Source organism: Periophthalmus magnuspinnatus, chromosome 2 (genome assembly GCF_009829125.3).
Source record: "Periophthalmus magnuspinnatus isolate fPerMag1 chromosome 2, fPerMag1.2.pri, whole genome shotgun sequence".
Classification (NCBI taxonomy): Eukaryota; Metazoa; Chordata; class Actinopteri; order Gobiiformes; family Gobiidae; genus Periophthalmus; species Periophthalmus magnuspinnatus.
The window spans coordinates 18,700,478-18,714,269 of NC_047127.1; the positions used below are offsets into that span (position 1 = coordinate 18,700,478).

General features: G+C 38.5%; 1 protein-coding gene across 2 annotated transcripts in view; it reads right to left on the reverse strand.

The window, feature by feature from the left end:
- LOC117381510 (histone demethylase UTY-like) overlaps positions 1–13,792 on the reverse strand; it is a 52,822-nt gene that overhangs the window by 30,108 nt on the left and 8,922 nt on the right. For both annotated transcript variants that reach the window (XM_033978502.1, XM_033978495.1), the window contains exons 3-9: positions 10,859–10,967; positions 10,463–10,512; positions 10,025–10,083; positions 9,337–9,457; positions 6,422–6,476; positions 4,693–4,727; positions 3,064–3,157 (exon numbers count right to left, since the gene is read on the reverse strand). In XM_033978502.1, coding sequence (XP_033834393.1) covers positions 3,064–3,157; positions 4,693–4,727; positions 6,422–6,476; positions 9,337–9,457; positions 10,025–10,083; positions 10,463–10,512; positions 10,859–10,967 — 523 coding nt within the window. The remainder of the gene's footprint in view (positions 1–3,063; positions 3,158–4,692; positions 4,728–6,421; positions 6,477–9,336; positions 9,458–10,024; positions 10,084–10,462; positions 10,513–10,858; positions 10,968–13,792) is intronic.

Consider the following 13,792-nt stretch of genomic DNA (forward strand, 5'->3'; position numbering starts at 1 on the left):
AACGCAGTGAAAAGTCTGCTCAAACTTTCATATTTGGACAGATGATCAACAAACACTAATCATGTTTTTACTGTTGGAGAAAAGAAGCCCACGGAGTAATTCATAAAGCTCTGAGAAGGAAACAAGCACATTTTGATGGACATGGGACTTAACACTTGGAGGTCAGAAAACACAAAGACACGGTTTAATTATGTCTAGCAAACATATATTTACAAGCAAATTACGCAATACAAGCCCCAAATGTATGTATTTGATTCTGTGATTGATCTGCTTTTTACAATTCCTGAATGTTTTTAAATTAAAGAGTAAATGGTTGTGTTTATGATTTATGACAGACACTAATATAACAGTGTGCTCACACTGATGTAGAGACTAGAGACCTGTGTGTGTCTGTTACGCCCATCAGGCCTAACAGTATAATGATGAGGAAACTGTTTAAACTGTTTGGTATTAATGTTCTTTCCTCCTGTTTGACAGAAAACACTGCTAGAGTCATAGAACTTGGGGCTGATAATGAGGCAGGTGATGCATGAAATGGGTCAAATGCATGTACGAGACATGTTTCATCTGTAGTTATATTAATGAGGAATGCAAGAGGAATGATCAAATTGAAACCTCAATTTAAATGGTGAAAATAAGTATTTCTCAAATGTGTGGTATTGCTGACTTCATTTATCCCTTTCTTAATGTGTTTGTCATTACAGTTTTTGACTCTGCAGGACAGGGATGCATCATACAGAGTGGTCTAAGTGCATTGGGTCATGTCTCCACTGTCCTGCAGAAGACCTGTGGGGCGTCTATGGTTCCATCAAGGCCCATGTGCTGTGTGCTGCTGTCCCTTATGTGCCCTCATACTGCAGTGTGAATGGAAAGTTTAGGTTTAACTTGTAATTTCTTGCACAAGTTAAAACTACCGTAAATTCCGGATTATAAGCCGCTACTTTTTTTCTACACTTTAAAGACTGCGGTTTATAATGCGGTGCGGCTTATATAATTTTTTTTTTTTTTTCGTGGCGCCAAAAACATTTTGCCTAGCAACAATTGACCAATAAAATTGATGAGTAGTTCACAGAGGTCCAATGAAATTGTATGATCAGTCAAGCGCACTGTAACAACTACTGTAAATCAGTCATTTGTACTAACCCTAATCAACATGGAAAATACTAAAAGAAAAGCGTATGATGCGGTTTTTAAGTTAAAAGCGATCACTCTGGCGGTTGAAGAAGGAAATCGAGCTGCTGCACGTAATCTTGGCATAAATGAATCAATGGTGAGAAGGTGGAGACGCCAGCATGAAGAACTGAACCAATGCAAAAAGACGAGAAAAGCTTTCAGAGGTAACCATAGCAGATGGCCCGAGCTTGAAAACTATCTGGAAGACTGGGTTAACACACAGAGAGCAGGCGGCCGCGGTGTTTCCACTGTACAAATCAGACTGAAGGCTAAAGCTATCGCCACCGAAATGAAAATAGAAGATTTTGGAGGTGGGCCATCGTGGTGTTTTAGATTTATGAAACGGAAAGGCCTGTCCATTAGGGCACGCACAACTTTGTGTCAGCAGCTCCCTCCTGACTACGAGGAGAAACTTGCTAACTTCCACACATTCACTCAAACAAAGATAACGGAGAATTACATCAGGCCAGATGATATCATAAATATGGATGAAGTACCTCTGACATTTGACCTGCCTCTCACTCGAACCGTAAATAAAAAAGGTGACTCGTCTATCACACTGAAAACAAGCGGACATGAGAGAACGCATTTTACCTGTGTTCTGAGCTGCACAGCATCCGGACTAAAGCTTCCTCCGATGGTGATTTTTAAGCGGCTGACAATGCCAAAGGAGAAATTCCCAAACGAAATCGTGGTGAAAGTCAATAAAAAAGGTTGGATGGTGGAGAGCGTAATGAAGGATTGGCTCAGAGAGTGCTACTCAAAGCGACCAGGCGGCTTTTTTCACAGAAAAAAAGCATTGCTCGTTATGGACAGCATGAGGGCCCATGTAACTGATTCAGTGAAAGCTGCCATCAAGAGCACAAACTCAATTCCAGCTGTGATTCCTGGGGGTACCACTAAGTATCTCCAGCCACTGGACATCAGCGTGAACCGGGCATTTAAAGTGGCACTGCGCGAAGAGTGGGAGGCTTGGATGACAAGTGGTGAAAAATCTTTTACGAAAACAGGCCGCATGCGAAGAGCGTCTTTAAATCAAGTCTGCCAGTGGATCCTAAATGCGTGGAGCCGTGTCAAAACATCAACCATCACCAAAGGGTTCCGAAAGGCTGGACTGCTGCGTGATGAAGAAGACGACGTGCACTCAAGTGACATCGAAAACGAGGAGACTGTAGTAAGTGGTGATATCCTGAGGCTGTTTAATTCGGACACTGAATTAGAGGACTTTGATGGTTTTAGTGCGCAGGAGGAAGATGAAGAAGGCGATCAGTGACTTTTGTGGCAGAATGCAATATTGGTATATGTTTTTACCAGTTATTAGGAGATACTGGAATGCTGTTCATGCACTGTTGAGTAAAAAAACATAAGCAACGTAATTTGTGTGTAACCGATACAAACGTATATTTCAAGGTTGCCGCATTACAGGCACTGTTAGAAAAAAAGCATTAGCAATACGTATTTAATATTTGTTTATGTTACGCGGATTAAATAAAAAAAAGTAAAAAAAAAAAAAATCCTCACATGTAATATTTTTCTGTGTAAATATCTCATATAATAAATTGGTTTTTGGTTGTATATACATAAAAGTGAAAATAGTGGATGTTGTTCCTGCTTGTCACTCGCTGTCAGTGACTCATTTCTTACAGTAATAAGAAGATATAATGAACGTTTTTAGCTAATTTTTCATATTACTACGTGGGATACCTGCGGCTTAAAATCCGGTGCGGCTTATACAAGTACAAAACTGATTTTCTCTCTAAAATTAGAGTGTGCGGCTTTTAATGAGATGCGCTTTGTAGTCCGGAATTTACGGTATTTCATTTAAATGGAACATAAAGGTAGTTTATTTTAAAACATGAAAACCTGTCATATGCACTTGTATTTTCTTACCTAGCTGTTGCAGAGTGGTGGCTTTGACTCGAGCTGGGAGGTCCTCTGTCTGTAGCAGTGCCTCATATGCTTCTTTAGCAGCTCGATATCTCTTCTGTCAAACACAAACGTCAGTAGAAAACGTCACTAATTAACGATGGGCAATATATCCATACTAGTATGAGCCAATACCAATATTCGATAGCATTATTTTTTTGAACTGCCCATTCACTGTGTAACCTTTTTGAGTAGACTGATGAGTCAAAATGAAAACAGTGTGTTATATGGCTGTATGTGACACAAACAGGCAACAAATGATTTTACATTCCACTAAAATATATTTGTTGGCCTTGCCATGGCGTTTAAATATAAAATATCGGTAAATATTACTTATCGGCCACAGCAGTAGGCCAAATATCAGATATCAGTATGGGCTCAAAAACAAAATAAATACATTTAAAATCCATATCGGCCCATCCCTATCAATAATCAAAAACTACAAGAATCAATTATCATCCTAACTGCTATTGTTAAAGCCTTAATAAATTACATCACTCCTGTCCATGCACCCTCTAACATCTCTGTAATTACTGAGCCTATCCGCATGAAATAAAAACTGTCCAGCATCTTCTCTTTCAGTATAAATGAACAAAAGTCAAATGATTTCTTCACTATAGCTTCAGAAAGTGGAGCCATTAATCAAGCCCAAAGATGTTAGTGTCGTCATTTAAAGTACTTCAAAACATAAAGTACAACATTTGTGGATTTTAAGTTTTTCTCTTCTGTTTAAAAACAGTGAATGTGTCATAGTTCATTCATGTGAGCTTATAACACTGCAGATCTCATAGTGTCTGGATTGTAACTGTATTTCTCTCCTTCAAGACTTTACATGAGGACAGCACTAGAATACAAAACACAGGGGCAGACAGACTTCCCTGTTTCCAAGGCAACCCACAAATCCACCAATCACAGCTCTGAAATCCCTAAATTGACCAATCATGACGCAGTGTTCCCCCTTCCCACACAGACTGAATCTTGATCGTGGTTGAATTAATGGACAATACAAAAGAAGGGATATCCCCACTGTTTAAAGATATAAATGGCAGGTTTAGAAGATGTTACTCAAAAATATTATAAGCAAAAAATGGTAAAGTAAATATATATTTTTTTATAAATATTTATTTTTAATAAAATATAGTCTGAAAAATGCAAAAATAAATACTAAAAAATACAAAAATCTTTTAAACAGCTCTATCAAAATATCCCAAATTGTGAAGTTATGATTAGTTTTAGTCTTTTTTTATATATATATATATATATATATATATATATATATATATATATATATATATATATATATATATATATATATATATATATATATATATATATATATATTTTATTATTTTTTTTTTTTTTTAATTATTATTTTTTTTTTTTTCAACATTTCAAATAAGGTCATAATTTACAAATGATAAGGTCATAATTTACAAATGATATATTTCCTAATTATAATAAATGAATACATGAAAATATGTTAAAATTGTAGTTACTTTTGCATATGATATAGTTAGAACTATTGTGGAAAGCTCATTAGTGAACAGAAAAAAATAGACTAGAATAAGGCTAAAAAACAGTAGCATGACTTACCTGTATTTCATATAGATGAGCAATGTGGAATTGAACTGCAAGACAGAAAAACAAAAAGTTGGGTTAGTAGAAATTTTAAGCCAAAATAAATTTTAAAAAGGTATTTAAAACAGTGGTGAAATGATCTGAAATGTTTGATAAGCCTGTGTATTCCAGTGTAGTTTAAGTGAAGTGTTGTTGAGGAGAGATGGGTCGCACCTTCTTTTGTCTGTAACGCTGCGGAGTGTGATCTGAACGGGGAAAGCGAGCGATTTTAAGAGGAGGAGAAGAGAGGGAGAGAGGAGAGAGAGAAATAGGGGCAGGAGGGTTGGAGGGAGAAAGAGAAAAAAAGAACAGAGAGAAGGGAGAAGTAGAGAAGACAGACGAGAGAAGAAGAGATGTTGTAAAACGAGAGACAGAAAAGTGCAAGGGTGGGAGAGGGACAAAGAAAGAGGGAAAAAGAGTGGAGGAGAAGAGAGACAGGGGTGGAGGAGAGAGCGGGAGAGAGACAAGAAAAGAGAGGGATGGTGCAAAAGGGGGTAGAAAAGGTTAAGGAGGGGGAGAAAGAGAGAGAGAAAAGGAAGAGAAGAGAGAGGGTTGATGGCTAGAGAACAGGAGAAGACGGAGAGAGGAGAGAATGTGGAGAGAGACAGATAGAGAGAGACAGAGAGAGGGAGAGGTGAGAGAGGAGCTAATGGATGTGAAGAAGCTGGTTTCCATGGTAACAGGTAGAAAAGACAGGGAGAGAATGTTGGTGAATGGGAATCACATTTTGAACTGAACTACTCCATACACATACATGCACATAAACACAGGACTGTGAACTACACAATGGAGAGGATCTTTCTGTGGTGGTTAGTTTCTGCCTGTTAAGTCCACACTGATATCTCTGTATGTTTTCTGTAGAAATCTGCCATGTTTTTCAGTCCACAGCCATATTTGTTTTGATACAGACAGACCAAGCATGTCCCTGATTGGCTAACCCACCTGTAAATCACATCCATCTGAACTCTGGGAGATTTACCAGTGACCAAACTCACATCTTCATAAAATAGAAGTAGAAGTATGAAGTCTGGATCCCACGCAAATTGAGTAATTACACATGGAGCTAATGTATTACTTAGTGCAGGGGCTGTTCATACAATATTAAGATACATATAACATTAAGAACTTTGGAAATGCTCGTGGTGCAACAGAATGGCTTATATCACTCACTGTATGGGACAAAGACTGTTTCTGAAATCTTTTGTTTAAAGGTCCTATTTTTACGCAAAATGGAATCCGGTCAACTTTAAGCCATTTTATAATGTAAACCTCCTCCATATCTCAAGTTGTGTTTTGTTTCATTCACACATGTTCAAGCGGCCCTTTATTATTAGTCTGTCTACATGTCCAACGCTCAAAATGCTACACCTTGTGATGTCATGAAGTGGTAGTTTTCAAGTTAACAGCTCCTTTTGCCTTTTGTTCAGTATGATTGGCAATTTCAATCATCCAAATGATTCTAGTGAAGGTGTATGGAGTTTAAAAACACAGTGGAGCACTTCCTGTATTACCACATGACATCAAAAGGTGGAATAAAGTGTTTTCTGTTTGAGAGAAAAACTGTGCCTAAATATGCAGGTGTTTGTGTGTTAAACGTGTAAATGAAACAAAGCACAACTTTAAGTCCGTTTGTGATGAGGAAACATTATAACATAGATCAGAACATAACATAATATGGAACCTTTAAGAAAAGGTAAAGACTTACTTTCAGCTTTGGACAAAGTGCAGGGGTTGGAGTCAATCAAAGCCAGCTGAAAATGCTATAAAAAAAAACAAAAAATTATTAGTGATCAGGAAAGCCATTTTGTGATATTATTGGTATTGCATATCTCAAAGTGACTATAAGAAAAAATATGTTTGCCAGACAATATATATATTTGTGCAGTATGTTATGTATAGATTGAAACTGCACTTGTGGTTTCTGGAATGTGTTTGCTAATCTGTGTATTGTGTCTCACGATCACTGATGAACGTTCTACATATTAGTATGTATAATTCTATGTTCTAATTGTGTAACAAGTCTGGACTCGTATTCTGTTTCTTGTCTTGTATCTGTGGTAGTGTGTATAGCTGTGTTTCTGTCTGTGTAATCCCTCAGTCGTCCATGTCTGATCCAATAAAAGAAAACTATAAAATCTGTCAACTGGACAAAAGGTGGTAGGAGTGATCGCTGCTCATCCAAGCCACTTCAGTTCTGGTCAGATTACTGCTGGACACTGCCTTATATCTATTTGAAGGGAGAAGCCAGCTACACTGAAACTAAAAACACATATTGTTTACAGTTTCTGTTTGTAGGCTAGGTCTATTGTGCTACCCTAAGTGTGCAGAGTGCCTGAATCCTACTTAGCATAGTCATTCAACCCCCTAGTGAGTAATTTCACACCTATTAGCATCCTGGATGGCCCTCTTACTCTGTTTTGCTTTGAGTCTGAGGATGAAGTTATAGATAGGAGATAGATGTCTATAACCCCAATTCCTGTTCTAGGAAGGATTGTGTTTCCTAACGAAAATAGCTTCTTTAACTCCCCTCTCAAACCTCGGGTCCTGACTAGAACCAGGAAGTACTTCACACATGCATCCTGTGCTCAGGTCTCTGCACTGGCTTCCTGTAGCTCAAAGAATAGACTTTAAAGCAGCTCTGCTTGTGAACAATTCTCTCCATGGACCAGAACCAAAGAACATCTCCCAAATGTTAGTGCCACATGAACCATCTCACACTCTGAGGACTTCAGGGACCGGCCTCCTCCTGGTGTCCAGAGTCAGGACTAAACATGACGAATCGGCGTTTCAGTTTTATGCAGCTAAAACCTGGAACAGTCTTCCTGAAGATGTGAGACAGGCCTTTACTTTGACAATGTCTAATGACAATGTCCAGGCTCAAAACAGTTCTGTTCAGCTGTGCATACGACTGAAAGGGTTTTATTCGGCACTCTTCTGTTTTAATGATAATTTTATGATGATTATTTGTGATTATTTATGTTTTGATTTGTGTGAGTTTAATGTCCTTCTTATTCTGTTAAGCACTTTGAATTACTTTGTGTACGAATTGTGCTATACAAATAAACTTGCCTTGCCTAGCCTTCAAAAGGAGTGGTTAGTTTCTTTGAGATGCACAGCAGACTCAGGTCCAAAGGAGCTCTCTCGATAGTGTTGGTACATTCTCTTATGCAGTGGCTGTTTAGTTTCTCCAGTGTAACGCTGACTGCACTATTCACTACACTGAACGGATTAAACCATATTAGTTTGTTTGTGGCTCGGGGTTTTGTCCTTTGGGTGAGCCAGTTTTTGTCTTAAAGTGTTTCTAGGTTTGAAATAAACCAGAATCTCAAACAGTCTGAAAATTCTCTGAAGTTTTTCAGGTACACCCGTTGTGTCAGGAATAGTTACTCCTTTCCTTCCAGGTTCAGATTCCTTGTTGTCCTGTTTTGTGGCTCTCTTAGATCTATTGAAGGCCCATTTGGATATCCAAAAGCAGAGAGGTCTTTCTCCACGTGTTGTTCCTCCTTCACTTTTCCCTCTGTGTTTGTGGGCACCACTTGAGCTCTGTGTTGCAGAGTACGGATCACTCTGAGTTTGTGCTGCAGTGGATGGTGTGAATCAAACAGCAGGTATTGGTCAGTTTGTGTGGGTTTCTTGAAGACTTCTACCTGGAGTCCCCGGTCCTCTCCTGTAGGTACTGCACAATCCAAGAAGGCCGGTTTGTTCACCTTGGCCTCTTCCCATGTGAACTTGATGTTTTGATCCACAGCATTAATATGTGCAGTAAAGGGTTCCAGATCTTGAATTCTGATTTTAGTCCAGTTGTGATCCACGTATCAATACCAATGCATGGGTGGAATTCCTGGAAATGAGGCCAATGTATCTTGTTCAAATTGTTCCATGTATAAGTTAGCCATAACAGGACAGATCGGTAAGCCCATGGCACAGCCGGGGATTTGCCTAGAGAAGTTTCCTCTAAACTGGAAATATGTGGTATTTAAACACATGTCCAGCTGTTTGCGGATTTTGTCTGGTAACAAATAGTTCTCTCTTTTAGCTTCGTATCCTGCAGTAGTCTCCTCTGCTGCCTCCACCACAACTGATGTGGAGATACAAGTGAAAAGTGAGGTCACATCAAATGAAACCATGGTCTCATTTGAATCAAATTGGAGATGCTTAATTTTGCTCATGAATTCTGCTGTGTTCTCAATATGGTGCTCCGTGTTGCCCACCAGAGGAGCCAGGATGGTCTTTAGATGTTTGGCCTCATTGTATGTGATGGAGTCTGTGCTACATACATGGGTTTGAGGGGTACTCCTTCTTTGTGGCTTTTCGAGAGGCCATAGATACAAGGAATGGAGTCACCAGAATAGAGTCTGTAATACAGCTGCCTATCAATGACTTCTTCCTTCTCCAGCTTCTGTAAGCAGTCTATGATCTTCTTCTTGTACCCTCTAGAAGGGTCTCGTTTTGTATACCTTTCTATCTCGTTTCTATCACTTCAGATAGATATAAGGCAGTGTCCACCAGTAACTAGAACTGAGGAAGCGGCTTGGCTGAGCAGCGAAACATCTTCACTTCTACAACTTTTTGCCCAGTTGACAAACATTTTTCTTTTACAATGTATGTTATTGTGTTTACCTTTAGACTGGACTCGTAGTCGGTATTGACCTTGCACATGAGCCCCAGGCGGAGATGGATCTCTTTGGCTCGAGAAAACCCGGGGTCGATGTACAGCACCTCCTGAAACGCTTTGATCGCCCTGAAACACACAGAGGAGAGTTAGGACACAGCATGGAAACAGCAGAGTACTGGTAATATATTGTGTAGCTCTTTCTACTGTACACTGAGATTTGTTTCTAAACATTTTTTCCAGATTAAAAGCCCTGTACCCAATTTTTAACATGTATCAGACCAGACACATTTTGCTCAAATATATTGTAAAGGCAGCTCTTGAGGTCAAATTAAGTCCAATGTGTACTGTCTGCATCTAATTATAAAGTTTTATATTGTCAGATAATCAGGAAGTGCACATTAGCATGCTAGCTGTTAGCTTTACAGTCACAGCAAAACTCTGCTCTGGTCTCTGTGGATTGTTAAAAGTGCTTATAAACTCATCATGGTGAATAATTAGGATGCTCAGAATGCATAAGGTAAGTGAGGAGTGAACTACTTCTGGTTTTCATGTTTCTTACACGTACAGAGACTTTAAAATAGGGATGTCACAATATGATACACAACACGTACAAATGCTGATCTAATCATGTACTATTTTAAATCTGTGTTGTCATAGTCAACACAGATTGAAAGCAGTACTTTGTGCACTCACCACTGAAAGGCATTATAGTGGAAGTAGACCATTCCCAGGCCATACAGAAAGGCAGCATTCTATAAAATAATAATAAAAACATTACAATTCAAATAGACTTTTAACTTAAAAATTAGGGATGCACTGATCTGATACTGGTATCGGATATTGGCACTGATACTGAAAAAATTGGTGTATTAGGTATCGGCTTCCAAGTATCGGTTCAGTTGATAATCAATCACTTCATAATGTGAGCCACTTAATTTTTAAGGTTACAAAAGTGTTAGTCATAGTAGTAGCGGTAACAGCAGCAGTAGTAGTAGTTCCTTTACCACTGAAAATAATAAATGACTCATATGAGAAAGTTAAAACCAAAACTAATTCTTTCATGTTTCTGGCAGAGTTTAGCTTCCTGTGCGTTATGTTTCTATAAACACAAGCGTTTGGTCAAAGGCTTACCTTCCAGTAGTCTGTCTGTAAACTGTAGTACCTCTGGTATGCTGATAATGCTGCAGATAAAGGAGACAGACAAGAGATTTGAATTTATTTTGCATTTCAGATTATTGCAGCTCATGTTCAAAATGTTCAAAATGTGCAGTGTAAATTTAATCCTAATTTTAAAGCCTTTTGTTTGTTTTGTTTGTTTCAAAGTTGTGCTGCAATAACACACGTGTAAGCTTTTTTTTTAAAATAATGTTTGCATCAGAAGCTAACAATTCCCACAAGAACAAGTGGGAATTCAACAAGCAAGTTCAGCTGTTTTTGAAAAAGTATAGTAGAAATACATGATAGAATGCTGCAGGAATGAGCCATATAAAAACATAAAAACATGAGTAAACAAGTGATTTGTTGAACCTTTTGGATAGTCTTCCAAGAGCAGGTTGAAGTGTCCCAGTTGACAGAACAGCTCCGGTTCCACTTTGCCCTCGGCCTTCAGGATCAGCGAGTCGTAGCAGCGCACAGCCTGAGAAACACAAATGAAGTGAAATGGATAAAACTTAAAGAGTTATAGTTATAATCTATGACTCCATGGATCATGTTACATACTGACATAGATAATAATAGCTGCAGTTGGATTTTTTCCTATTTGTGCCTAAATTGTCAGGTGACACTGCCGAATCTTGTGTATTACCGCACAAGACAAAAAAGAACAAGTGTTTTTAATGCAGAGGTCTACAGCCCTGTGTCAGTAACAGCATGTGGTTTGGAGCAGAGGGAAGACTTTCACTTAATCTGTCCGATTTAAATTTCAAATTTCAGTCTTGTTTATTATTATACAATTAATAGTTAAATCCACCAAATAATAAAAGTGAATCACAAATTTTGGCCCAGGAAAGGTACATTTAGACACACCCACTCCTCCTATTCTCATCCTCTGAGAGGGACAGGTGGACTTAAACCGATAGCAGTGAAGTGTGGACTCAGAAGTAGATGGTGACCTTTTAAAGACACTATAAGCCTAATAAATGTACACAGGGCTGTGGCCCTGAATTCCCCTTGTGGCAACATTACAGCACCACGATGTGCACTGTGTGCGGTAGGCCCATAATAACACATGAAAACTTGAAAGATAGCAGTTTAAAAGAGCCAGGCCTGAGTGACAGATATGTGTGTGCAAGTGTCACAAACGGCCTCTTCTCTTCACTAAATGCAGTTTTAGTGATGAGTTACAAGGATATATTATTGTGATATGTTATAACATTGTTCTGCACAAAAGTCATGTGGGAGAAGCTTGTGGACACTCATCAGCTCTGCGGGCAAAGCACAGGTTATCGAAGGCAGAACAAAATGTCACATGGTTTTAGCGCTGCCCGATGAGTGGTTTAACATTCAAGTTCGCCGCTCCTACAGTAAGTAACATGTAAAGCCCGTACACACACAGTAAACTCCATCTGCTCCAGACTCCAGACCTCTGACTGAGGGGATGGGCTAGCACTTAGCTTTAGCATCATCACAGCTTCATAAAAGGGCAGAGGGACCTTTTCCTCTCTCCACAGCTTAGAGCAGACATCGGCAAACTACGGCCTGGGGGCCACACATGGCCCTTTGGGTTTATTAATCTGGCCCATCAAACATGATCAAATTATATTAAAATAGATACGGGTAAGGGTATTTGCACAGTGAGCCTTGGATATTCATGCTTTGCTGCATGTTATAAGACAAGTCTCTAATGTAATATATACATATATAAATATATATATATATATCATGGCCCAGCTCATCGGTCAAATTGTGGCCCATGGGTCAAAAAGTTTGCCCACCTCTGGTTTAGAGCCATTGATTGGTTAATATTTGAATAGTAAAATTACGATGGGTATGTGCGTGGAGCCTCATTAAAAAGCACTTGAGCCCTTGATACAGCCAGGTCAACATGAAATTGCAATCTATTAAGACTGAATTTCTACACAATATTATTTATAATGCCTTTCAATGGCCAGTAGTTGTTAATATGTTGTAATATATTTTAAAGAAAGGTTGCATATGACAAAAGCTGGCCTTTTCTACACCCTGTTTCTCTATGGGCTCCACACATCTATAAAGAACCAAGTGACATTAAATTTAACCCACTTAAAGATCATAGTTCTGAGTTATGTTTTCAATGGTATTGTCTTTTTCTTTATAACCTTAGATATACTAAGGCAGTGACATAATGAAGAGATGAGAACATAACATGATTGAAGAGCAAAAACTAGAGAGACCACACTCCAGGAAACAGTATAGACTAAGGTGCTTTGGCTCAGTGGTAGAGTAGTAGCGTAAATAAAATCAGTCCCTGCATTATGAGTTTAAATAATTAATATTACGCAAAATAGATTTTTTTTAGCTTTCTACCATGTGCAACAATAGGTCTGAAGAGGTTTTAGATGTCATCCATGCATGTGTGAATATTTTATTTTAGTGATTTCTCGCAGTATTCAAACCCTCCACATAGTTAGCATTAGGATTCTTGGCCATAAATATACAAAAACATGATACAAAACTGTACACAGCAACTTGACAAACCTGATGTGATGTGCAGTAGGTTCATTAGTGGGATGCAGCTGAGTGTGTTGTGATAGTGCTCTGAAGGGGGAGGGACTTAGTATAGAGAGCAAAGAGAGGGGAGACTCAGAACATCAAAAACTACAGTGAAACTCATAAAACATGTTAACACATTGTTTTGGGTGAATACAGCATTTTCAAAACAATAAAAGGAAACATGGTGATCTAAATATGTATGTGTTACAGTTAATACCCATTGAAGTAAAATATCCTCTCTTTAATACCACATAGAAGTAAATACCCCCGATTTAATACCACTTTGAAATTATACCCCCTCTTTAATACCCCATAGAAGTAAAATACCCCCTCTTTAACACCCCACAGAATTAAAACACCCCCTCCTTAATACCCTTTTAAGTAAATACCCCCTCTTTAATACCCCTTTGAAGTAAATACCCCCTCTTTAATACCCCTTTGAAGTAAATACCCCCTCTTTAATACCCCATAGAAGTAAATACCCCCTCTTTAATACCCCTTTGAAGTAAATAACCCCTCTTTAATACCCCATAGAAGTAAATACCCCCTCTTTAATACCCCATAGAAGTAAATGCCTCCTCTTTAATACCCCACAGAAGTAAATGTCTCCTCTTTAATACCCCACAGAAGTAAATACCCCTTCTAGAAGTCAAATACCACCTCTGTAAGCACATAGAGCTCTACTAAGTATTGTCTCTTTTTGAAAAACCTGTTAGTTAAAAAAAGTGTGAAGCATTTGTGAAACATACATTTTTTGTGCTAGAGGCCAAC